We start from the raw sequence: 24,620 nt of genomic DNA, 5'->3' as shown, positions 1-24,620 counted from the left end.
GGCCAGTATGGCCTCACCTGACCTGTTTGGAGGTCGTATGACCTGTGCTTCGTATATAAGCATGAATCCTGACAAGCAAAGCTTGGCAGCGATTCGTCTCTCTTACAATACACTCCTATCTTTCTCCGAAAGCTTGCTCTCAGTGCTATCCGTGCTATTTACCATCCCATCTTTACAACAATACATTGGTGTGGCCGAGTTCCGCTGAAGCCTGGCTCAGCTTCAGCTCAGGTCTGCTTACCCTTGCTCAACGTTGCTCACCCACTGCAGCGCAATCTTAGATGTACCTACTATAAGTTGTCGAGTTTTTATTAATAAACTTTTAGAAACTATAGAAGCATCTATAAGTCTAAAGAGAGCTACTATGTACCTATAGTGTTTATAATAAGTCTAGAAGGCTGTCTTTTATTTATCTCTCTTTTTAATATAGACCTTAGATTACTTTAGTTAGTCTAAGAATCTTTATATAAAAGAATAGTTTAATTATTTAGTCTTTTATAGTCTATATATAAGCGTAGACCTTTATTCTTCTTTTTCGTGAAAAGTATAAAAGCTTTTACTAGAAACTTTAAAAGCTTTATTTATTTTTTAAACAAATTTTTTTACTAGATATTTCTAAAAAAGCTTCTATTTTAGTTATTAAAAATTTATAAAAAGGTATAAAAAAGTTCTTTACTTTCTTAGAAATTAATAAGTATTAACTAGTTATTTTAGTTTAAAAGTATATTTACTTAGTTTTTACTAAAATAGCATTGCTAGGCTTAGTATTTAATAAGTAAGTTGTTTTATAGTAGAGTTTTTTTTTGCTGTAGTCTAAAAGTGCTTTAGTTTAAGGCTAGTAAGCTTTTTTTATTTTCTATAATTTTATTAAAAAAAAGTGCTTTTGTCTGTACATAAGTACAGCTGCGTCTGTACACGCGTACGGCTGAATTAAGTTGCCTGAAACGTTGGCTATCTAGCCTGTGCGTTAGGGGCTAAATGTACTTAACAACCCTCTTTCTTTGTACAAAGAGAGAGGGCAGTAGTTAATCACAAGAAGATCTTTGCCTGCTCACCCTGTTACAGGCTGTACGCTTAGCGTACAGCTGCCTATCCACCTACCGCGTGCGTAGCCACGCAGAGAAGAGACCCACTACCAGATGCGTAGCCATCTAGAGGAGTGAGCTAACCGACAGCTTTAACTTTATAAAGTTTAGCTTAGATTTTTTTAAAATTCTTTTAGTAACTTTATAAGTCTTTTTTATATCTAGTTTATATAAAGTTTTTTAATACTTAAAAACTTTAACTTAGGTGTAAGCATTTTTAATAAGTTATTTTCAAGTTACTATATCTGTCACGGTTATCCTTTCACGAACTCCTGAGTCTCCTCAAGGATTCGTCTATCAATACTATCCTGTACCCTCTTCTGCGCTTCATGCTTCCTGCTTTACAGTGCTCTTACAATATCTTTTATAGAGTTAATAGATTTTAAATAGCCTTTTTTTTTATGTTTATTACAGTCTTTTAAAGACTTTTCTAAAATTAAAAACTTAAAGTTAATGCTAGAAAAAGCTAGCTTTAGCCTCTACTAAAATAGGTTACTTTAAAGTATAAAGATTAAAGTCTTCTCTAATAACTTCTACATAGGTGTAGCTATTTCTAAAGTAAATAGTAAAGCTTAGTAAAGCTTAAGTAAAAGTAGTCTATTATGTTTAAAAAAGCAATTTAAACGTAAAATAAGAGGGTATATTATATATAAAAGCTCTAAGGCCGCTAGTCTTTACAAAGGATAATGCACTCAAAGGCTGGAAACGGCTTGTACTAGGGTCTTTACGCGCGACGGGTATATATACTATTCTGTACGAAGATCAACTGTTAGTCGATTATTCGCACCTTTTTAGTTGTATTGGAGCAGTGGTACAGAGCCCTGTCCTTACATTGGGGGCGTGTTTAAGTAGTTCTACATAGCTCTTACGCGTAGCTTACACAATAGTTGCATGTTACAATAGTCTTCTGTTGCTAAGACTTACCCCTTTTCTCGCATATACATAGACCCCTAGGTACACTCTTTAAGCAATTAGCTTAGTTCCTCATCTCTGCTTCTACTAAAAGCTTACATATACTATACATAAGGCCTTTTTATCTACCTATTATAACTTTACTTAGACCTAAAGTAGACCAGCTTAAACACAGATACTAGAGGAACATTAAATAGTCTTTTATGTCCTGCACACATGTTAATGTTGTTTAAAACTAGCTAAATTAAACACAGGTGAGATAAAGCATGGCACATTTAAGACAACTTTGTATTTCGCATCGCTTAACCACGTTCTAACAAAGCGGGGTAGCCTCTGAATTGAGCGCCTCACACTCTCTCTATCTTGATAGCGATATGAAGCCCTAAACCAAAGTTGTCCCACAAGAAACGACTAAATACCAACTACCCATTGCCCTCCTACAATGGTCGAAGCTTCAAGAGAACTTAAACTATCCTGCCACTGCGGCACCAACACCCACACATTCACCGTCCCACTCTCCTCCCTACCCCTCCCTGCCCACTTCTGCAACTGCAACATCTCGCGACGAATCTCAGGCTCCCTGTTAACATCCTACATCTCCCTCCCCTCCACATCCCCTACCTCGCCAAACCCCGATCTCTCAGCGCTCACACCCTATAAAAGCTCTGATATCCTAACGCGGTATTTCTGCACAACATGCGGTACACACATGTATCTTGAATACGCCTCAGACGGGCATTTCGAAGCAGCGACTGGGACTTTAATAGTGGAGAGTACAGACGGGATTGTAGATTTCAAAGCGCATATCTGGGTTGAAGACACTCCAGACGGAGGCGCTAGTAACTTCATCACCGCCATAAATGGGAATCCTCTACCACGGTATCTGCGAGAGCCCGACCAAAGCGAAGAAGCACCTCTCTCCTTCCAACTCTCAACAACAATCACCCACGGCGCAACTGGAAGCATACGCGCCCACTGCCACTGCACCGGCACCCAGTTCTTCATCCACCCCCCCAACCCCTCTTCCAAAACTGCATCATCCTCCTACCCAGACCTCCTGGTCCCATACCACTCCGGCTCGCCTGCAAACCCGCAAAACTACCCGTGGTGGCTCCCATATCCCACCCGTTACCTCGCCGGAACTTGCACATGCGTCTCCTGCCGCCGCTGTTCCGGCTTTGACATCACCTTCTGGGCCTTCATCCCCACATGCAACATCTCCCTCGACTCCGCAGGAACCATCCCGTTTTCACGTAATCCCTACTGGGGTACTATGAAAACGTATCGCAGTTCGGGGAATGTGACTAGGACGTTTTGTAGTGTCTGCGGGGCGAACGTGTTTTGGGATGGGGATGCGAGACAGAGTATCGTGGATGTGGCGGTGGGATTGCTAGATGCGGGGAGTGGGGCATTGGCACAGGAGCTTTTGGCTTGGTGGCCGGGGCGTGTCAGCTTCTGTGAGGAGGGGATTAATAAGGGGTTGGTTGGAGGGTTGGAGGAGGGATTGAGGGATTGGGCGGAGAGGAGGAAGGGAGAGGGGTTTGTGGCGACGGGGACGTTCCCGGTAGTGTGAGGGGTGATAGGCTAGCTAATTGCCATGGCTAGATAGGGGCTTGTGATAAGGTTAGAGTACATTGTCTAGATTGTAACTGCAGCATGAAAGGCTCTGAGGGTAGATAGCAGTTGAGGAAGTCGAAAGTGCTGATATTCATTTAGACTAGCATTACACGAAAGCATGATATTAGGACCGATCCCACTACCGAACCATTAAAGCCTGACAGACGGCAAACACATTATCCCCCAGCTACCTGTGAACTACGCGGCCAGCTCAAGCCACACGCCCGAGATACCACCACCACATCATTACGTAGCCAGATCTATGGCCTTAGCCTAGACCATGTCAACATTCGCCCGAGAACGCGCCACGTAGGCAGACAACACCATCACTCGCCTTGGCGCGAATGCCTCCAACCCCCACGGTTATACATGCGGAGCTCACAGTCGCTTCCCTTACCATGCAGACGGAGAAGATAATCCACCTCCGCGCGCTCCTCACTCAACACCTTATCCTCTGGTCCGCACAGCATGCCATCATCATCGATCGTGCAGACTTTGAACAGCTCTCCCGCATCATCCACCTGTCCCCTTCCCTCTCCTCTTGTCTCATCCCTAACCTTACCCCTACCCTCACCCATAACTCCATGGCCCCTTCCTGGCACCAGCGCAAAGAGACCCTCCTCCCAGTCCTGCGGTGGCATAACACGTTCCAATTCTCCTGGTTTCCCACCCTCCATATCAAACGGCTTAAATGGAACACCAGTCAGCCCACTCTCAAGTGAAACCTCTGGCATAGCGCTAAGATCTGCCGCATACTCTCCTCCATATTCCATGCGATGTGCCGCTAGGTCCTTGAAGGCCTGGGAATCGGTACCCATGCCGAAGAGTGGGGGGTCGGCAGGATCATATCCGGCAGTGAGATTTCGAGGAGCAGCGGATTGAGCGGCGTACGCAGAAGGAATGAGCGAGGCTGTATTTCCCGGGTTCACAAAATCCTGCGCTGGGTATATATGGCGGTTGAACACGAAGGGTGTGGCTTTGGTGGTCCTAGATTGCGCGGCTGAGTTGAGGAAGAGATTTGGAGTTAGCTTGACACAACCGTGGCCACCGATGAGGTTAAGGGGACAAACGCGGGTGGCGTTGTAATCGATGCCGAAATGGTGGGTAGGGGGGAGGGTTCCCACGCTTCGATTTCCACGACGAGTGCTGCGACTGCCTTTGACCATCTCACTGTAGAGCTCAGGCGCGTTCGTGGGGAGGCTGCTGCCAGGCGTGGTGATGTGCACAGTTCTAGCACGGCGCTTCCTGCTAGGCTCTCCGATTGCTGGAGCTTCATAGCCGTAACGAAGGCCGGGACTAGGATCAGGGCTATGGTTAGAATCCTCTTCAATAGCGCTCAAGTTGCGTTTCCGCCTCGTGCTTGAAACCCTCACACCTTCTTGGCCCTCATCTAACCCTCCATTCCAATCTCGAGCAGAAAACGCAACGCGCTTCGGCACAGTGTTTGCCAGACCTCCCATAGGATCCCTGGCCTTGGCTGGTGTAGTCGGAAACTTCGGTATAGCTGGAACAGAGACAGCGTGACCGAGCATCTGATGCCGGTGCCACGACGGCGTGTCCAGGGCCATTTGCGTGGTCGGAGCCACATTCTGAGCAACGGATGAAATTGCCTCCGCAGTCAAAGCTGCATCAGTGTGATTCTCGCTAGGTTCGTTCTGATTCCGGTTCGGCTGATACCCTGCCATATAGTTCTCGTCATCTTCGAGTCTAGTAGGCGCAACACCACGCGTAGAGCGAGGCGGTGGCCTCATCAACAACGCGCCGCCGTCAAATCTGTGCAGATTGGTATAGTTATATTTTGATGGAATTTCTTCGCAACTACCGCCAACAATTCCAATATTTTCTTGTGATGAAGTAAACATGTCCTTGACAACATATGACCTCGAATGAAGGGGCATCACTTACCATCAATATCCGGGAAATAGTCGTGATCGCCGGGCATGGCAGCAGGGGCATACAGTAGTGGATATGCAGGCGAACCTTGAGGTAAATGCACGCCACCGAAGGTGAAGGGAGGGTAATCAGTAGCACCGTAGAATTCCGTCATCTGGTTGCTTGGGTGATTGGGTGAAAAGATATCACGCACGCCAAACTGGCCAGGCGGGCTAGGCAGGCCATGCTGCGGGTAGTCATAAGTGAAGGCCAGCTGCCCGAGTGAAAGAAAGTCGTTGAAACCAGTATCATTCATAGCAGAGTCTGCGAAGCCGATGTCGCAGTTGTCGAAATCAACCTTGCCGACTGGGAGTGCCTGTTGTACCCAAGACTGCACAGATTCCCATGCGATTATGGTGTCAGTACCCGGGGCAAAAGGAGTCACCATGGCTGTGATTGTTAGTAAGACACTGTTACGAATGAGGCAATACTACTTACTGTGAGATGGCGTATACATGATGTCACTGGTTGGATGATGTCGAGTGTGTGAAGAAGAGAAATGTCGATATCACTTGAAAATGGAGATAGAACCTTTCAATTGACTCGGACGACCTTTGAAAACTGCCGCCAAGATACCTCCTTTCTTTCACTACGCTCCGGAGCTGGCGCTGGCCGTCGAGGGCTGGCCACATGATGGATGGAATTAGAAGTTTGTGGAGCCTTGCCGACACCCAGTGAAAGGCTGTAGGAGAGCAACTCTCCGCTCTGGAATCGGCGAATAGATGTTAGAGCGGGCTACTTTTCTTGCCACCCACGTGACCAAATTGTGTTAAAACAAGTTGACGCTAGCTATGGGTACCGCCTGCATGGAGTTGATGTTCGTGGAGTCTTGCAAACAGTGAGAGAGCAGCGGAAGAGACTCACCTTCCTCTTAACATAGCGCACAAGTGATAGGGTAAGCCGCGTATTTACCACCTCTTCATACAACATGAGCATTCATCATGCTGCACTGCCCTCAAGGACCATATCTGGCCACAAACGTACCGGAATCATGTAACTGCTGGTCGGAACCTATCTCCCTCGTTCACTTTTTGCGCAAGCCAAGTACTAATACTACCTTCTCTTTCCCTTTCCCCACCGAGTCGATACACCTGACCTTAAGAGATTGATATCGTGACGAAGAGCGTACTCGATGATTGTTGCGCTGAAGAGCCGCTAAAAGGGGCTACAATACTTCCTGGTACGGCTCATACCGAATATGTCTGTCTATAGTGGAGGTCACAAGATTGGATAGATGAAATAAAAAAACGCGACGAAAGACGAAGTGAGGATCAAAGTACGACCAAGGTAGTTCTTGAATGCTCCGATAGAACTCAATTATACCTGCCTGTGTTGACTCCCAAAACCCAAAGCCAGGACAATCATTGATGCCCAATTGCACCATCACAAGGCGCCATGCATACCCAGACAGACCAGTCGTTCCGATGTCCCCCCACGTTATCTTAACACCACCTAGGATTGCCTCGCCCCTCTCAGAACAAATGTCGTTCACACGTATCCTATGAATACGTTAGCATCTCATTTCCTCTCGCGCAAAACAAAACCCAACCAACGAAACTATGAACCCACCTTTCCGCGCGCCCTGGAAAAAGAACCGAACAACAAAGACTTGAAGTCCCGCCATTGTAACCATCATGCATCCCTCAATAATGCTGAAATTGAAAATGCGTTTCTCTGTGCTGCGCACAGTGCTGAAGTTCCGGTTCTCGCGAGTTCTGAAGTACTTCTGATTCCGGGAGATAGTGGAGAGTTGCGCGGAGAGCTTGAGGATCGATTCCTCGAGGACGGAAGTTTGTTCGGGGGTGGAGCCCTGCTTCGAGGGAAGTTGGGCGCGGTTCTCGTTTTCGACCTACATGAAGGGAAAATTTGTCAGCTTTCGAGATTTAGCACGGAATAACGGAAGTTTGATGTCATGCAGTGGTATGTATATGAGAGGGAAGATAGAAGGTAGGGGAGTAGGGCGCGAAGAAGGCCTTACAGCAATCTCAAAATCCACCATCTTCTCCGCAAAAGTGCTCATCTCATTATTAAAGCAAAACCTATATTCTCCGGGATCATTGGCAGTGAAAACAAAATCTCCTTGTCTCTCCTTTGTCCCGTCTAGAATGGCTTTCTCGTTGGGTCCTACGACTGAGTAGTCGACATCGAAGGAGCCGCCGGATTGGACCTATTGCAGCACTGCCAGTCAGCAAACAACCTTGCTTTGGTAGATTGTGGGTACAGGGAGGTAATAGAAGGTATGTTGAGTCAGAGGTTAAGTAATTGGAGTCCGAAATTGTATCATTTGTACATACCGCGAAGTAAAAAGCAACCTTGGTCCCCTTGTGCTCGACATCGGAGAAGAAACAGGCCTTCTCATTCGCATCGAGCTTATACGTCAGCGCTGTACCCTGCACAGCAGAGACACAGAAAGCTAGCAGGGTAGATAGAGCGAGAAATGTCTGCATTGTTGATGGGGTTGGTGGCAGGATTGAAAGGCAATGCTAGGGCAACACACGACTTTCGCGATATCGACAGCTGGAAGTTGCAGGGGGGTCGGAAGAATGTTTCTACGGAAACTTGGCGGACAGGGGCCTATTGGCCAATGAAAAAAAAGATGGGCGCGGTGACCAATCAACGTGAAGTGCCGTCATGATTAACGAGTGCAAGGCAAGATGTCTTGTGGGAATAACTTACGGTTTCGCAAATGCATTTTTGACTGCTATAGATGTTCCTCGTGTGCTTTCCCTGACGCTATCCATCATCCCCCCCCCCTAGACCAGCGCCCCAAAATCCAAACCCCCTTCACCCGTGTACCACCTCACTCCAAGCTCCTCGCACTCATTCCTTCTCCTCAACGCCGCGCGAATCTACCAAGCAGCAGAAGTTACGGATCAAACCTTCTCAGAATCACACCATAATCTAGATATGCACAAGATCGCTCACGCCTGAGTCCGGTCCGAGAAACAAACCCGCCTCGCCATGTTGTGGATCCACCGTACGCCTATTTGAAAACAAGTGTGACGGGCGTGGCACTCCTATTCTGACACCACAGTGCATCCTACACACACCAGCATAAGCAAAGTATGGAAAAAGACGGATCATCGGATGAAGATAGAATCAGTTTTTCCCCAGAAGCTTCTTGCCTTGTTCACGTGGTCCAGGCCCAGCGCTATATCGTCCCGGGCACCCATTAGATCCCATAGAGTCTCGTCTGTGTGCAGGTATTAGGTTGTGAATAGAAAATTGGGGCATATTGGAAAGCTCACCATCTTCAAGGTACTCTGGCCTCGAGTAGTGAGGTTTGCTTACGACTGCAAACTTAATCTTGTCGAATTGCTTGCCCTTGATTTTCATGAAATCAGATAGGCGCTGTTTGGTTTCGCTGAATGGCTCGCCCTATTGTTGTATAAGTATTTACAAATGAAAGATAAACCTTGGGTGCATACCTCTTTGAGCGGGAACTGGAACGGGATGCCATGGACCTTGACTGGTTCCTTATCAAAGTGGAATACAGATATTCTTTTCGTGTTGGCGCCGTCATCCGGAAATGGCATGGCATAAAGCGTCAAATATTCACCAACCCCCATGATTGCAAAGTCCGTTGCAAGGTTCTTGTAGAACTTGCTGTTGTGGCCCTCGTATAGTCGCACAGTTTTCATGACTTCGTCGCTAATGTCAGCTTTCCTTTGGAGCGCTTCGAGTAAATCGCACACCTGTGCAGTTCGAGGTATCATCAACGTGTACTCCTCCTAGATAAAGTTAGCCATAGAAATGCTAGATGAAATTATGCAACGGACCTCCTTCTGGATACCATCAGGTAACCAGATGACTTTCATGCTCTTCCGTTGTTCTAGCTCCTTGAGGCTCATCTCGAGGACCTCATAGAATAGTGCATCTTGTTTCTGCATGGAGGCGGCGGAGTAGTTGTAGGGTCCCGGATATAGAATGTTGCTTAGAGTACCTTGCTGAGTGTACTTTACCGCCAGCTTGGGCTTGCCAGCGTTATTGATCGTCGTGAACCGGAGATGCGTAGGATCCACCTTCAAGTGCTCACCAACTTTGGCCGAGAATTGGTCGTAGGTCATCTTCTTGCTCAAGGTCAAGGTGAATTGTGGATGTCCAGATTCCAGGCCATGTCTTGGGTGGAACTCCACATTAATACGATTTAGCAGGTAATCGTAAAAGTCCTTAGCTTCCACGTAACCGCCGGTTGCTATAATTTGGGTTGTCCTATTACTCTTTTAGCTCATTCAGTGGCAAGACACACGAGAAAACTTACTCTTTCTCCGGCAATGCCTTCTGGACGGTGATGATATCGCCATCTTGAATTTCGGACTGAGCCAAGGTCACCTTTGGTTTCATGGCCTCGATCATGTTCTGTTTGATCTCTTCAGACAGCTTGAAGGTGGTCCCAGCAGGCCAACCCATCATTCGCAGAATTTGAGGGCTCACATCGCACACTCGATCTTGGTAGGCCGCATAGAAGTTGCCAATGCCGAACAAGCTTTGCGTCTTGGCATCGAAGTGCTTCAGGAAGAGCATAAGCGGTCGATTGCTCTGTTGGTTCTTGAGGTCAATGAGTTTGTCGCCAAAGACTGGATCTCCATCTTCGTCCCGCTTTTCGGCTTTCTCTATCCACAACCTGAATTGAGTAGTCTTTGTGCCGAACTTGTTGGAGGCCTCTTCGACCGTCATATCAGGAAATGTGATCGGGACATCGGGGCGGATAGTGCCGTTCTGTCGGTTCACCATTGCCCACGGTCTGATCATGTCTAGCTCCATGCCAAGGTCATCTGCTACTATTTGGCAGAATTCCGACATAGTGGTGGCCCGTAGTATCCGATATGCTTTTGGGCGTGCGGCAGTGTCGGTCTCAGCTTTCCAAGGCACAATATCAAATCCCTGATATACTTTGAAGTTGTTTTCTGATGCAACCTGGAGTTCCATATACAGATGAGCCTCCTCGCGTTCTTTCCTTCTGCGTTCAAAAGCCGCCTTCTCTTCCGCGACGCGTTCCGCAAGATGGGTGGGAGGCTCGACAGACTTCCCGGTCATCAGAATTTCATCCAGTCGGCTCTCCCTGATGTAGACCAACATATAGGCGCTCATAGAGCGCTTGGCAGACCACGTTCGGGTATAGGGATTCCGCTGAGGGATGTTGCCATTGGCGTGGGCGTAATCTCCTCCAAAGTTCTCTTCTAGTGCTTCTCGGCTTGTCGCACGAGTTACCCGGTCATCGTCGAATTTGTAGAAATGGCCGTCCTTGGTTGGTTTTAAGAAAGCATAATAATGCCCCGCGTTTAAATCGCCACTATGCACCAAAACGCCATGAAGATGGTACATGTATGGCTCTGATCGATCTGCTTGTTCTGAGAGGTATGGGGAGGCATCCCAAATTTCAGGGAACTCGTAGCGGTCATTTACCTTCATCATTGCGTCGCGATTGATGTCGTATTCGAATCGTTTTAGTTGTAAGTGGAGAACCTGGGGAAAAGTCTCGAAAATGACGCCTTTCTTGGCATCTTGTAAACCAAAGCCTTCGGCGAAGTACTTGTTCTCGCCGTCCATTGTTTCGACCTGGACGTAGTCGTTAAAACTGTCGTCTAGATTCTTATTGCCGGACACGTTAAGCTGGATATCCCAAAAGTCTTCCATCCTAGACGACTCATAGTCGACGTTGATGCAGGAAATGTAGGTCTTCATCTTGCCAACGAACATCTTTTCTAGCGCACCCTCTGCTTCAGTACCCTTCATTTTCTCATCCAACTTATCCATGAGGACTCGCGACAACTCTTGGACATCTTGCTGTTCGAAGATCTGCTTTGAGTCCCAGCCAAAGGACTGGGTCAAGTCGTTCGTCGCGACAGCGTTGTTAGAGGTCTGAAGTAGATAGAACAGCCGCTGCAATGCGTACGCACTGTATTGACGATCTGTTTCCTGTTCGGTGGGTATTTGGTAGACGGCCTAAGCTTGTTAGCTTTGCATTGCCGTGCTGCGCCGGAGTGAGACATACTTGTCGGAATGCATTGGTGAAGAACAAAGATTGAAGGAGTGAATTGAGGTAGCACGTCGCACCCTGGTTTTTCAGGCCAACCATGCCCGTCTCCTTCTTGGAATCGTAACTGCGGCAAGGATCAGCTTGTGCATACAGAAACATGTTCAGGCGGCGGTCCTACTTGATGAAGTTGTGCCATAGGACACCAGTTGGGTCTTTTAGCACGCGGATGTACGCAGTGATATTTGCACTGTTGTTCTCCACCATAGGGCGACCCCGCTCGTCCCACTGAGAGCTGAAGAGCCGCCGCAGCTCCGCAAATCTTGTGAAGCCCCAGTCCCCCTCGTCGGCGGTGAAGCGGTGGGTGGCCGAATGCATGACGTACATGCTCGGGTCGCTGGGGTTCCAAAGCACCAGCAGGAATTGGACGCAGGCATACCAGTCTTCGGGGACCTTCTTCTCCTCGTAGCCTTGCTCGAGATAGAAAGAAGCAAAGTCGACGTTGTTGCCGTATGGAAAGAACAGTATCCGCCAGGGATGGCCGCCGCAGTCGAAAACGGGGCCATGTTCTCGACGACCCAGGTTTCTCCAGTCCCTGATTTCCCACGTATTGATCGTCTCGGCCTCGGTCTCCTGATCTGGCAGCCCGGACATATGCTTCCTCATGAAAGCTTCATATTCGTCGGCGCGCGGCTCTGGTTCGGGCTCAACCTCGTCCATGGTGTCATCAGGATCGGGGGAGATGATGGCCACATCGTGCTTCTCGTCGTACGTGGGGTCGACCATCATGTCGCTTCCGAGCTATATGTTGGGGGGGCTTGGTTAGTAATGAGGGTGGAAAACAGCGGCGGGAGGCATGCGCAGCCATGGAAGCTTACCTGGTCCATGATTTTTGTAGCAGTGGGGGGAGGGGGGGGAGGGTTTGGGCTGCGCAAGAGGCAGTTAGTGCGAGCAGAAGAAGGGAGCGGGGCAGGAGACGGGGCTCGCACTCAAGGCAGAAGACGAGAACTGGGGGCGCGTGTGGCCGAGGTGAAGAGTGACGGTCGAGGTTACCAGCGCAAGTGTCGCCAGTGCCTGGTTAGGATGGAGCCCTGGAGGCTCGCGGGTCTCGCTAAAAGGTGGCGGAGGACAATGACGCCGGACGCTGGTGAGAAAGACCCCAGGAAAGCTGCATGCACGGGACTACACGGAATGTTTTGAACAGGCCCTTTGCAGGGTGCGCAAAGACGCGAGGCGATTGATATATATTGATACAGCTGCTGGGGGATTCACCGCATGCGCAGGCTGCGGCTCAACGCTTACCTAAGGTGTCGAGACAGCGCGCCCAAGAGTCAATCAAATGGACGTCATGCATCAAACGAACGCAGACCAACGACGCCCATGCAAGACTGAGCAAGCTGTGAATCAAGAGTCGCAGACGCAGACAGCTGCAAACGCTCGTAGCTGTCAAGAACGAAATGCCATCATCGCTCCCCCCCCCCCAGCTCCAGCACCTTCGCCATGCTGCGGACCCCCGTGGCCCCGCACCAATCACGCTATGCCCGAGTTCCCATTGGGGCTCTGCGTTTTCTTTTTTCCTCTCACGGCCGGCTGCAGGCTCAGGCTTCAGATATCCTTTTTCACATCTGACGATGATTTAACCTTCCCCACCACCATTCTCCTCCTCAGCCCACCCCCCACCCCCAGTCATGATCCTGGGCAGGAAGACTCTGTTTGGCACTGTGAGGAGTTCCTCACGCTGCCTTCGAGCTCCTCGTAGAATTTTTGCTGTCCCGTCCCATGTGAGAAGTGCGCATGCCACCGCTGTACCTCCGACTTGGAGACCTTCGTCTGCTCTCGACGAGTAAAGCTTCCACTCCACCCACCCATCTTGCCCCAATTGACCTTTGCTCGTAGATGGGTGCAGCGAGAAGCCCGCCCTATAAGTCTGCGTCGACTGACCTTTTTCGGTCGCACTCTTACCGAGGCTCGACTGATTGACTCGGCCAACTACTGCAGGCTGGAATTGCCCACGAGGTTCATCACCCTCACTGCTCTGCTCTATCGGCACTCACGGGAGTAATACAGGATAGCCCACCGGCTGCGCGATATTCAGACCCTTCCATATGTGGTTGTTGCCAACCCCCACCTCGCCCATGTCTACGAGCTTTATTTGCGCGCCTTCGAGCGCTTTCGTCGCATTCCTGAAATCCGCTCTTTGGAGGATAATGACAAATACTGCAAAGTTCTAGAAGAGACTCTGAAAGAGCATGCCACCGTCATCCCCAGACTGGCCATTGGCGTGCTTGAAGTGCGGGGTCTTATGAAGCCTGAGGAAACCGACAAGTTTATGAACACCATGTTGAGATCGGTAGGGCAATGCCACTTCCCCAACTTGTCCTGGATATCCCTAATAGAGCCACAGCGGATATCGCGTCGGGTAATAGCGGAACAGCACCTGGCACTCACCGAAACTTTCAACTCTCCCTGGCACTTTCCCCACGCGCAACCTGTGCACGACCCCAATGCGGAAGCAGTAGGTGAGATCTTCTTGCGGTGCAACGCAAAGGAGATTGTCGAGCGATGTGGCAAAACCACCCAAGAGCTGGTCAAACGAGCATATGGCTCTCACCTGGCAATTCCAGAAATACAAGTCAGAGGCCATCTAGATGCTACATTCCCCTATATTCTGAGCCACCTGGAGTACATCGTGGGAGAACTACTCCGGAACTCAATCCAGGCTGTTATCGAGCAAAGGAAATTCAAAGACGCAGTGCCTCCGCCAATAGAGGTCCTGATCTGCGAGACTGCCCAACACGTGATTATTAGAATATCTGATCAAGGAGGCGGCATTCCCACAGAGGTTCTACCACATCTTTGGAGCTTCAGCAAAGGCCCGCGTCGGGAACGAAGGCTAGAAAATCTTGCTCGGGTCCCCAGGCTGCTTGGTACCATGCAAGAACTTCAAATCCCTGGAGATCAATCGCAAGATGTCCACAAGAAGCATGGCAAGAAATCCAAATACAGTGACTCCAGCCAACATCACGGATCCCTGTTTACCCTCACCAGTCGACCACCAGACCTTCGCCTTGGGATTGGATTACCCATGTCAAGGGTATACTCTGGTAAGTGGTCGCGTGTCCTAGTGGTTCGTACCTTGACAGATCCAAACAGAGTATTGGGCTGGAAGCCTCGAGATTCACAGTCTTGAGGGCTTCGGTGTAGATGCTTTCCTGCAAATATCTAAGCTCGGTAACAAGAACGAGCGGTATGCAGCTTCCTTTCACAATACCTTACTTACACTGCTGATGTCCATCGTAGACTAACTACACGTGCGACTATGGATGCCGTCTAAAGCGCACTGACTTTGCCAGACTAGCCTCCTTTCCGAGGTCGCAAGAGCGTCGAGGGCTATGGAGCATCAGCGCTGGGCGTAACTGCCATCATTGCCGCTTCCAGCGGCAGGCTATATCAACCAGCGGCCTGAGTCCACCCGCTGCTGCCCCATCAGGATCGTCCTTCCATTCTCTTTGTTGTTTCGTTTCCAGCTTCGCCTCTCTGCCCGCTCACCCCACTACATCATTCAAGTTGTATTGCTTTGGCTCGTTACAACATCAATTCTTGTAGAACATTTGCTAGCCTTCAATACCTCCCCGCAGTCATGGCCTACCACGCTCACCCATCTCCCCGAAGCCATGCCAGCTCTCCAACGTTTCGCGAGCTTCTCAATTCCCTCGATGTCGACTTCTGTCTACACGGTCTCTCAGCATCCAACAAGGCCAGGGTATCTGATGTATATTGCCCTCAAGTTCGACGCTCGACTGACCGGAATTTCCCCGTGAGCCACCTCGACGTGGTGTCTTGCTGGAAGGGACTGTCCTATCGCCAGGCAGCTGAGATCGCGGTGTGGGAGACCATGTTCAAGGACGCCATCGAAAATCAAGTTCGCGATATTGTCTTGCACGCCTTTGCCGAGCAGCTACGGGACTCCAACGGTGTGTTCCATTTCACCCTAAAGTTTTACACACAGTCCTACTAGTCCTCCTAGTCCTTTCTTCCCCTAATTTCCGGGATTAGGAACCACATAAGATCCACGCTGATGTCGGTTTCTAGATTTTGTCAATGAATACTTCCTGGCGACTCGTCTTACAGAATTCATTTCTGAACGGAACCCGCGATACATTGACATCGACATCTCTGCACTTGTGCATGAGATGATTGGTCGATTCTACGACGCTGAAGCCAACCTCAACTACGGATGGCTCATATCCTCACGTGACCTTCCCAGGACCATTTGCTACTTTCTGAGAACCAGAGATTGTTTTATTGATAGATTTCCGCGGCCAAGCTTGGAGGTCAGCTTCACCTGCAGTTCAGTCAAGGGTAGCATTTTGGTCTCTGGTGAAGTAACATGGTTTCCGCCCGCTGTCGACTTCATTAATGTCCCCCTCAAACTTCCACCGGGAAAAGAGTACCGTATTGTCCCTGATTACAAGGAACCATATCTTGGGTCTGCATTCCCTCCCCCGGCGCTTTATCCTGTCTACTATGTGGAACCAACGCCTCTAGGTTTGGAGTGGGACGACAACATTCAAGGATTTCGGGCAATTGTACCTGACCGCGAATCATACGACGGTCGCGAAAGGCTGTTGGCTCTTTACAATGGGAGCTCGAAAGGCTCTAGGGCGATAGAAACGACTCTATCTGCGGCTATTACTATGCAGTTCCCTTTTGGAGTTCGATTCGAACAAACAACCCGATATTGCCTTAAATTAGAGGTCACTCCAAGGACTCAGAATCACGGTCTTGCCGACGTTCCAAATCGCTTCTGGAGTCCCGAAATCAAGATTCCATATGCCCCTTATTCTAGCCCTTCTAGCGACGACGCGGTCTCTGTGCATTTAAGTCCTGAACAAGAAGAAACCCCCCAGAAGACCCCCCGAGTGAGTTCTTGGTTACCATCTTACTCAAGCACCCCTTTATCAAAATGTGGACCTGTGCCAAAGCCAAGACTTGGGTCATCGGCTTTGCCACTAATGGTCATGCGCGAGGTGGATTCACCAGCACTAAATGCCATCACGCGACTATCGGTCTCACGAAACAGTTCTCTGTGGTCGTGTGCCAACTTTACGGACGAGGTACTTAGCCAAGTCGATGGGCTCAACCAAAACCGTCTTCCAGGGGAGGACGCTCACCTATCTCAAAAGCTTTGTAGGCTTGATTGTGCTGGCAAGACAAACGACGCCAAGGAGCTAGTCCTGTTATGCCGCAATGAGAGTCCGATCTCGCCAAGAACAGCACGCCTGGAGGGGGAACTTGAAGCTATCATCAATTGTACCACCAGCCGCATGCCTACCCCTCCTGCGGAGTTGACAACCAAAACTACACGGACTATTGGGAGTTATCTAGATAACTCCCACTGCTACCGTCTACCCGACTCGAATGAGTGTGGCCGGAGAACAGTCACTGGAGACAGTATCGACTGCTTCGACAGATTACAGGAGGATTTTCGTATTGATCCATCCATTTCAACGAAGCCAAAACAGTCCAACGAAACTAGTGAGCAGCATCCAACCCAAGATCATTCCACAAAAGACCCCAAGATTGCAAAACCCTACAGCGTGCTTCTCGGAAACAAGCCCATGGGCGACTCCAAGTGGAATTTCTGCAAAAAGCGCAAAGCGACCAAGCAAGCCTCTGCCGCCGCTTTATTCGAGACGCCCGCTGCCTTCCAAAGCCAACGCCTCGCCCTCGATCAATTCGAACACATGGATCTCGAGCTCGCTGCGAAGCGCCAGCGGCTTAGTGACCGCATTGACCCAAGCTTATACTTTCTTCCGTGGGACACGGCAATGGACGATGCTGATGGCGACGATGAGTGGGATGACGAGCTTGTGCCTGGTATGGTGGATGTTACGACAGGGAAGATGGGGGAGGCTAGTCGCAGTGTTGCTTCGCCGAGGAACGACCACCCTGGATGGTTTGAGACGGTGATGGGTTCCGAAGACAACGAGAAAGAGCTCATTCATGCAATCCCTAATAAGTCACGGGCGTATGCTGCGTCCGCCTCAGCGAGCAAAGTCATGCCGGCTTTAAAGAAGAAGGGCAGTGTCAAGAGAATGGTGTTCCAAGGCCGAAAGAAGGTTCAGATAAAGATTCCGCACCTGCCTGGCTCTCCGAAGGAGAAACCCAGTACCTCCACTGAGGGCTCTCCAGAGCCGGGCCTGAGCATCGAAGCTCATATTAGCAATCTCAGCGCCTCTGCTGCAAATGGATACACGCCCACAAATAGTGCAGTGTATGAAGTGTTAGCTTCTCCGTCGCCATCATCGAGTTTAGATACCAAGGTTGGGCACGCTACAGACGAATGCTCCGTGCTCAATGATGCTGTGCCTGCGAAGCTGGCTTCTCCTTCACTATCGCGATCACCGTCCCGTGCAGATAGCAAGATGGAATACGAGCAGGCCAAGGAAACCTCGACTCTACTCGACCAAAATGAAATCCAAGCCAACTACTCGCGTTTCTTAGCCGAGAAAGAGGAGAAAAGCAAGGTTGCTAGTATTAATTTAGATGGTGCAGATGACGAAGCGAGGGCATATGAGAGATTGTTTTTGGAGGATAGCCAGGAGAGCGAGATGGATTGGGACACGGAAAGCGTGGGAGTTGGTACGAATGCCAGTACAAGAGTTGTGAGTAGTGTGGGAAGGAGACATGATTCAAGAGTTGGTCTTAGTATGGTGGAGGGTTTGAGGGATATGATGGTCTGAGGTTTACAATGACTAAGCTTAGAATCTGCAGGTCGTGGATGGATGGGGTGAGACAAGTGAGTGGGTGTATGGGGGTTATTGATACTGCCAGCTTGCTTTCAATGGGGGCTAGTTCATAGGTTTAGTGGGACGCAGAGGAGATTTCTTCTTTTAGGCTAGATGGGTTGAGTTGCAATCAAACATCTTCGCCCCTTCAAAGCCCACTCAGTTACTAATCCCCCCGATTTTATCCGCCGTCCACTCTACATCGTTTCGGTTCCTATTCCCTCTTCTCCTCATGCCTACAATCGCTCTCTACCTCTCCTCTCTCAGGTGAAGAACAACTTACTCTACACAAACGAGTACACTAACTAAGAACGAGTATTTGAAGGCGAGGTGTGTAATGAGGACCAAGGACTTCATTATTAGATAGATAGGCGGATGTTAGAGTGGGTAGATTAAGCGCAGAAAGAGTATTAGGATATAGATAGGTAGTCTTATCATGTTGTTTCCATAGATCGCGAAAGTGGTAGTTTTTGACCTGGAAAGAAGGTAGTGAGCTTGATGACAGGGAAAATATTTAGGTCGGCGTTGAAGGGTTCGCTTTTTACTTTGCTTCCATTTTTACCGTGGTTGAAGCGCTCGAGGTCTAAAGTTGGGGAGTTAGGTGCACTTACATGACGAACGTTTGTGGTTTCAACGGTAGACCAAACGAGTAAGCTAATATGGAGTAGTTAATCTACTAGTGATAGTTTGCACTAAAATATGGGAAACTCGGTGACAGAAGCTGCACGGTGATCCTTTTTTTTATATGGACTACCGCACGAGGTCAACCTAGAAATTCCGAAAACTTCACAGAATACTCTATGAAGCTCGGTCTATAAGCTAGCCTAGCTCCTCTTACACTAATATTATTCACATTTGAAACATTGTGCAAACTCCTTGAACGCTTTCTTACTCCCCTCCCCTGCTCTAGTATGTTTAGCCTTGCAAATTGATCCCTATCCTTAGCTCCCTTCTACTACCATTTACAATCTCGAACACTTGATCCTTCGACTGGAAGGGTCTGATGTGAAGTCTACATCGTACCATATCCCCCACCGCCCCTCTGTACGTTCTCACTGTATACCCCTGGTGCACGTCGACTGTCGTAAATGCCAGCTCGGGCTTCGTCGCGGCGCTTGTAGTATACGTATTCGATGTAGAAGGCGTGTATGTGGCCGGGGAAGTAACTGTACCCGGTATTAGCATAGCATTGCTAGTTAAGAGAAACGTGTGAAACTTGAATTGGGGTTTGGAGGTCTGTGATTAGAGAATAGAGGGGTTGGGGAAGTTCGTGAAATTGCTAAGAGAACCCTATCGCTTCAACATCTAGCAAGGCCAGCAGGTAATGCACAATAAGTTAAGTAGGAGATGGGAACAACATACCCCAGAAGCGTTAATAGGATGTTAATGAATAAATCCATGCCACATCCTGCAACGAGGAAGACACCCACTGGTGGCACTATCCCAAAAATCAGCACCCACCCAGCTTCCTGAAATGCACCCTAACACCTGGAAATCTTAGAAAACTCACCAAAGATAGTGATTAGAATGAGAAGAATGGCTGAGATCATGTTGTCGTCGTTTGAGTGTTGCATTCGTGAAATCTGCCCCTTCTTAAGTTGGAGATGTCTGCTTCTAGCGTGTAGTAATTGTCGTGGAACGTGGGCAATTACGTGAGGCTGTCGACTTGTAAATACAAACGTGCTTCGTTGGAAGAGGCTAAGGATTGGAGATCGGCGGGCTGTTTTTAAGTGAATTACGCGGGGTGAACAAAGCAAGGCAGTCCTTGGCAAGCAGGTTTATGATGAAGTCGTTGCGCCGCATGCCACCCTGTTGTCTGTATGACGTAGCGCGATGCGTAAGCTGCAAGACGTCCGCGATCTGCGATTGGCGAGATGGGTGTGGCGCGATGTGGCGGAAGGAACGAGCTAAGTTAGTAGCTAGCTGCTTATCGCATCACATGATACTCTATTCATCACCTAGGCAGCGGTAGATCACTTCGAAGGATAGGAAATAAGTTAAGCATACTATACACTTACATTTCACCAACAAGAGATCCCCCTTCGGCGCGCTTCAAAACAGCTAAATAAACACCTACACATAGCCGACTCCCCTCTTCCAAGCGCCCATCATCACCGCCTCTTCCCTCCCTAACCCAGCGTGTCCACAAAGACTGAACAAAGTCTTCAGCAACAAATGCCGCCGGCTGCAAGGCCCAAATCACCATGTTTTGATCCCACGCACATATCTTCCCCAACCTCTAACTCATCGCCGATTACATCATCTGACCTAGTATACACTAACCTCCCTGTCTTCCTCTCCTCCTTATCTTCTATTGTAGTATCGAGAAGCGCGGCAGCATGCGCGTTAAAAGACCTGTAAAGAATCCGATGGTAGAAGCAGCCCCTAGCAGGTTACCAAAGATAGGAAGCCACCAACCATCTAAATCTAGCCCAACACCGATGAAGAGCAGCGCGAAGAAATCGTGCCAGGTGGAGCTTCAGAGATAGATTAGGAGGATGGAGTCGAGGACCGGGATTGTGCAGGTCATGAGGTCGCGGGATGTTGAACCGTCCTTATCCAGCATGAGGCGACGGATGAGAGATTCTTTGGACGAGAAGAAATTGGCTGGTAGAAGGTAGGATACTGGACTGAGGATTTCGTAGTACCGGGCTTGGGTATTTGAGAATGAGGTATTTAACGCAGAGGAGGGGGGTAGGCCAGTATCCTCCCTTCGGCATATTGTTGGTGCGCTGTTTGAGCCTTTCTAGGTCTGCTTGCTGATACTGTCGTTGCGGTTGTGGTTGGTGGAGGGGTGGAGTTCCCACTCTGTTTCTATTCTGCGCATGTTGGGCAACTTCTTATACCCGCTCGTCCAACTCCCTTTTACCTCAACCTGCTTCTCTCCCTTCTTCCTCCAGCTTAGGTTCCTTAGAAGTAGTATTAATGAAATATGTGCAAGCAATATCTTATCAATCGTAGAAAGTTCGGCTCTGCTAGAGCATCTGGAAATAAGTTCCTGGTCAGGGAAAACCAGCTTATTTGTATTCAAGTAGTAATTCTACAATTTATTAGGGTCAGGATATAAATAAGTACCTAAAGATAATGGGAAATACGCTCTATATTATTGTAAGTTGGAGGGCTCTCGACGGGCTACCCAATCAACCCCGGGCTTGGCGTCTCATCATACTATATAAATCATATAGCTCCTCGGACCCTCAGTTCACAATACATCACTTCTTCATAACTCAAGCCCCCTACAAGGCTACATGTATCCTTCAAGCGTAGCTCAGAGTAATCATGTGAGCCGGGCCCCGGAATATCACCGATTGATCTCCGACTCCTGACCCACACGCTCCTTTCAATCAAGACTGAAATCCAAATTACCACCAGGACGGTAAAAATTTACTTCCAACACTATCTGAAGTCGCACTAATGCTGGATACTACAGAAGAGCGAGATACCCCAAACCTTTGATGGCTTCCTCAATTTTCTCCCCCCATCTATACACGCTCTCTCTTCCCCTCCCTCCCCCCTATATTGTTCTAAACCCTATCTCTCGTCTCACTCCCCTTCTCTCATTTCATTGCATGAGATCGCTGACGGCAGGTTCCGGAGACTCGTTTCCATTTGGCTGTCGCCTCCTAGCTTGCGCTCCCCTTCTTGCTTTCCCATCATTCTGTTCCTCGGCATCAATGGTATCTGTATATAGAATTTTCTCGTAGTGTTTGTCATGGTCAAGGTATTTGGAAGGTGGTGCACCGTCCCCACCATTTCTAAAGTCTGCCACAACATCAACCGGAATATTTTGCTCTGGCCGTTTCAGTGGTAGGCTGGATTGAGAAGGAGTATGGTAAGGCCTTCTAGACCGAGATCGAGGTCGAGAGCGGGAATTGGATCCGATTGTGGACGTCCGGGTTCCCGGCTGCAAGTTTGCTTCTGAAGACGTGGACTTTTTTCTCCCTTTCCTATCGCAACTAACGTGCCTTCTAAATTGTTTATCATCAGCATCATCACCAACACCACAGCGACTAGCCCAAGCTAGCACTGTGTCCGTATCTGCCAGCGGATCCCGTTGTTTCTGAACCCGACCCCGACCTTGACCTCCCAAAGGAAGCACACCACCATGTAAAGAACTATTACCATGAAGTTCATTGTTCGCGTTAATATTGTTATACACAACGCATCGTGGACCATGTCTCTGTTTCTTATGCCCTAACCACCGCCTACAGACGGTGTCGCATAGCATCCCACCGCCATTGGAGAGGGAAGTCGAATCGAAGCCATAATCAAATTCCGAAATTCCGGAAGCCTGGTAGTACGTTTGTCTTCTGAATCCAGATTCAGGGCGTTGCGAATAGGCCAAATAACCATCGGTAAAATCAGGATCAAAATCATAATGAGGATGAGGGTGAAAACCCGAAGAATCTTGCCAGTCACGGCCTCCAAATTGTCTCGGCCCTCCTCGAGTCCTGTTCTCCGTGCATCGGAAATGGGACCTGGGCCCTGTGGGAGAGGGACTCGGGGCATAGCGGCGGGAAATGGGGCTTAGTGTGTGGTACGTTTGAGCGAGGAAATCGGTTTGCTTGGGGGGTGGGAAGTGCGGGATAAATGGGTTTCGCCTGGGAGAGAATATCTGTAGATAGCCAGAGAGTGCAAGCATGAAAAGCGCAATGAAGAAGAGTGACATGTATGTGAGCAGTGATGAGAGGAGGAACGTGGAATCGTGGAGGTCGAGTTGCATGGTTGAAGAAAGCTGCGCTAGCTGCCCAACGTTCGTCGAGATATTGGCGAATCACCGGAGACCAGAGGGGTGATGAATGAGGCGTGAATGAAACGGTGGAATTGGGCGAGATGTATCGTGGCATAGCCCAAGCATGAAGAGGACCAGAAGCTGATATATGCTTGCATACGGCCGTTTAGTGTTTGTGGCTTGTGGCTCCTAGACGTTGTTAAATTTGGTAAGTGACGAGGTGGTGAAGTTGACGTTTGATAGCCACGCCTGCTCTATACATGTTGTACAACCAAACTGCAATATTGCCTGGCCCATTAAGACCTCCAATGGCGCAGTCCTTGCCACTCATGCCTTCCTGTCTATCCAAATGCATGGTATCCCACTACTTCTTCTTCCCCTTCCCACTCTTCTTCCCACCCACGGGCCCCAACCCGCCAACCCTCTTTCCCCCCTTCGCACCCCCAATCCCCAACGCCGCCTTTTGCCTCAAATACATCCTGACCACATTACTCACATCCCCACGATCATGTTTCTCCTTCCGCATATACGTCAACCTCGCTCTCCTCGCCCTCTTCGCCACCCTCTGCACAACCTCAATCCCCTCCACTAACGGACTATAAATCTTATACCACATCTCCACCCCCACACGCGTCAGCTGTCCGCGTAAAAGGATCGCGGTGTCGACGCCGCGTCGCCGGATGTTGATGCAGACGCCGGAAAACGGGTCCCCGGTGCGCATTCGCACGAGCAGTATGTCACCGACGCGTGCGCATTCGGGGTTGGTTTTGGAGAAGAGACGGGTGCGTGCTCCAGTAGGATCGAGGAGGGAGATTTGGCTGGCGTGGACCGTGGAGATCGGGTCCGTACAGCGCTTTAGTGGAGATTCAGGGGCTTTATAGACTATGAGGTTCCGGGTGTGTCGTTTTTTGGTTATGTAGGATGATTCTGATGTGTGAAGTTAGTGAGAAATGGCCGTTGAGACGACGTGGAAAACCAATCCAATTACTTGGGTAGCATAGATCGCAATGAGATAGTACGCACGGAAAGAGTGAGGGTTGGTCCTTGGAAACGGCTGCTTCGCAATTTTCTGTAGCCGTAGGTATAGCTGATCACCGTTCCAGGGCCGCCCTGGTGCGGTCTTTGCACGAGATTCGTTCGGGTTTTCCACGCCGTTCCGGGGTTGTGCCCATGCAAAAGTGCGTTTCAATATTACAGGGGCGAAGGCTCTTCTGCAGGTGAGTTTTGTTGCCATTGCGGAGTTGTGGATGATGAGGAATTCGTGTCGAAGATCTGGGGTTGAAGATTTCGGAAGTGGATGACTAAGCGACTGATTTCCTTTTCAGGACGAAGCAGCTTCTAATATGGAGGCCATTAAAGCATCTACTTTGGACCATGGTAGCACATCTATTAAAATTTCGAGGACTATCCGAAATGAGTAGAATTTGGTATTTAAATTGATATGTACCTCCCGTGTATTTTTCATGCCACTTCCGTCCTCACAACGTCAGCTACCCCCCTGTGTAGGGATAGTATGAGTATGAGAGGAGATATATATTTTAAGATATGATATCCGGGAAGAAATTCACTTTTGG

At 49.1% G+C, this 24,620-nt stretch overlaps 9 protein-coding genes across 9 annotated transcripts; 3 read left to right on the top strand and 6 right to left on the bottom strand.

Annotated features, from left to right (window-relative positions):
* Positions 1-2,377: 2,377 nt before the first annotated feature.
* BDR25DRAFT_374247 (uncharacterized protein) lies at positions 2,378-3,570 on the top strand (the record flags this gene model as incomplete). The annotated part of the gene is made up of 1 exon (XM_033697318.1): positions 2,378-3,570. The coding sequence occupies exon 1, from the start codon at positions 2,440-2,442 to the stop codon at positions 3,568-3,570; it is 1,131 nt and encodes a 376-aa protein (XP_033544769.1). The 5' UTR covers positions 2,378-2,439.
* A 370-nt stretch (positions 3,571-3,940) lies between these two features.
* Positions 3,941-6,003, bottom strand: BDR25DRAFT_344661 (uncharacterized protein; the record flags this gene model as incomplete). Its single annotated transcript, XM_033693961.1, has 3 exons — positions 3,941-5,457; positions 5,520-5,936; positions 5,985-6,003. 3 exons carry the CDS (start codon positions 6,001-6,003, stop codon positions 3,941-3,943), a joined length of 1,953 nt encoding a protein of 650 aa, XP_033544768.1.
* A 749-nt stretch (positions 6,004-6,752) lies between these two features.
* On the bottom strand, positions 6,753-8,025 carry BDR25DRAFT_335743 (uncharacterized protein). The gene is made up of 4 exons (XM_033693043.1): positions 7,841-8,025; positions 7,525-7,713; positions 7,116-7,395; positions 6,753-7,045 (listed from the first exon to the last, which is right to left on the bottom strand). Exons 1-4 carry the CDS (start codon positions 7,991-7,993, stop codon positions 7,035-7,037), a joined length of 633 nt encoding a protein of 210 aa, XP_033544767.1. The 5' UTR covers positions 7,994-8,025; the 3' UTR covers positions 6,753-7,034.
* A 306-nt stretch (positions 8,026-8,331) lies between these two features.
* BDR25DRAFT_305343 (cysteine proteinase) lies at positions 8,332-12,720 on the bottom strand. Its single transcript, XM_033690395.1, has 9 exons — positions 12,513-12,720; positions 12,402-12,450; positions 11,705-12,324; positions 11,542-11,650; positions 9,808-11,492; positions 9,326-9,758; positions 8,975-9,277; positions 8,795-8,924; positions 8,332-8,739 (listed from the first exon to the last, which is right to left on the bottom strand). The coding sequence occupies exons 2-9, from the start codon at positions 12,408-12,410 to the stop codon at positions 8,627-8,629; spliced, it is 3,402 nt and encodes a 1,133-aa protein (XP_033544766.1). The 5' UTR covers positions 12,411-12,450; positions 12,513-12,720; the 3' UTR covers positions 8,332-8,626.
* A 462-nt stretch (positions 12,721-13,182) lies between these two features.
* On the top strand, positions 13,183-15,010 carry BDR25DRAFT_60598 (alpha-ketoacid dehydrogenase kinase). Its single transcript, XM_033698808.1, has 6 exons — positions 13,183-13,366; positions 13,420-13,539; positions 13,591-13,873; positions 13,928-14,627; positions 14,677-14,770; positions 14,824-15,010. The coding sequence occupies exons 1-6, from the start codon at positions 13,212-13,214 to the stop codon at positions 14,855-14,857; spliced, it is 1,386 nt and encodes a 461-aa protein (XP_033544765.1). The 5' UTR covers positions 13,183-13,211; the 3' UTR covers positions 14,858-15,010.
* Positions 15,011-18,630, top strand: BDR25DRAFT_60603 (uncharacterized protein). The gene is made up of 2 exons (XM_033698809.1): positions 15,011-15,497; positions 15,616-18,630. Exons 1-2 carry the CDS (start codon positions 15,164-15,166, stop codon positions 18,267-18,269), a joined length of 2,988 nt encoding a protein of 995 aa, XP_033544764.1. The 5' UTR covers positions 15,011-15,163; the 3' UTR covers positions 18,270-18,630.
* Positions 18,631-19,021: 391 nt separating this feature from the next.
* On the bottom strand, positions 19,022-20,093 carry BDR25DRAFT_305341 (UPF0057-domain-containing protein). The gene is made up of 3 exons (XM_033690394.1): positions 19,825-20,093; positions 19,677-19,752; positions 19,022-19,480 (listed from the first exon to the last, which is right to left on the bottom strand). Exons 1-3 carry the CDS (start codon positions 19,862-19,864, stop codon positions 19,327-19,329), a joined length of 270 nt encoding a protein of 89 aa, XP_033544763.1. The 5' UTR covers positions 19,865-20,093; the 3' UTR covers positions 19,022-19,326.
* Positions 20,094-21,838: 1,745 nt separating this feature from the next.
* On the bottom strand, positions 21,839-23,419 carry BDR25DRAFT_374239 (uncharacterized protein). Its single transcript, XM_033697317.1, has one exon. It carries the CDS (start codon positions 23,035-23,037, stop codon positions 21,877-21,879), a length of 1,161 nt encoding a protein of 386 aa, XP_033544762.1. The 5' UTR covers positions 23,038-23,419; the 3' UTR covers positions 21,839-21,876.
* BDR25DRAFT_291368 (uncharacterized protein) lies at positions 23,411-24,285 on the bottom strand (the record flags this gene model as incomplete). The annotated part of the gene is made up of 2 exons (XM_033688584.1): positions 24,070-24,285; positions 23,411-23,973 (listed from the first exon to the last, which is right to left on the bottom strand). The coding sequence occupies exons 1-2, from the start codon at positions 24,278-24,280 to the stop codon at positions 23,411-23,413; spliced, it is 774 nt and encodes a 257-aa protein (XP_033544761.1). The 5' UTR covers positions 24,281-24,285.
* Positions 24,286-24,620: the final 335 nt, after the last annotated feature.

Source organism: Lindgomyces ingoldianus (genome assembly GCF_010093535.1).
Source record: "Lindgomyces ingoldianus strain ATCC 200398 unplaced genomic scaffold BDR25scaffold_27, whole genome shotgun sequence".
Classification (NCBI taxonomy): domain Eukaryota; kingdom Fungi; phylum Ascomycota; class Dothideomycetes; order Pleosporales; family Lindgomycetaceae; genus Lindgomyces; species Lindgomyces ingoldianus.
The sequence above is the reverse complement of the archived record's forward strand: the minus strand, read 5'-3'. Positions and strand labels throughout refer to the sequence as shown.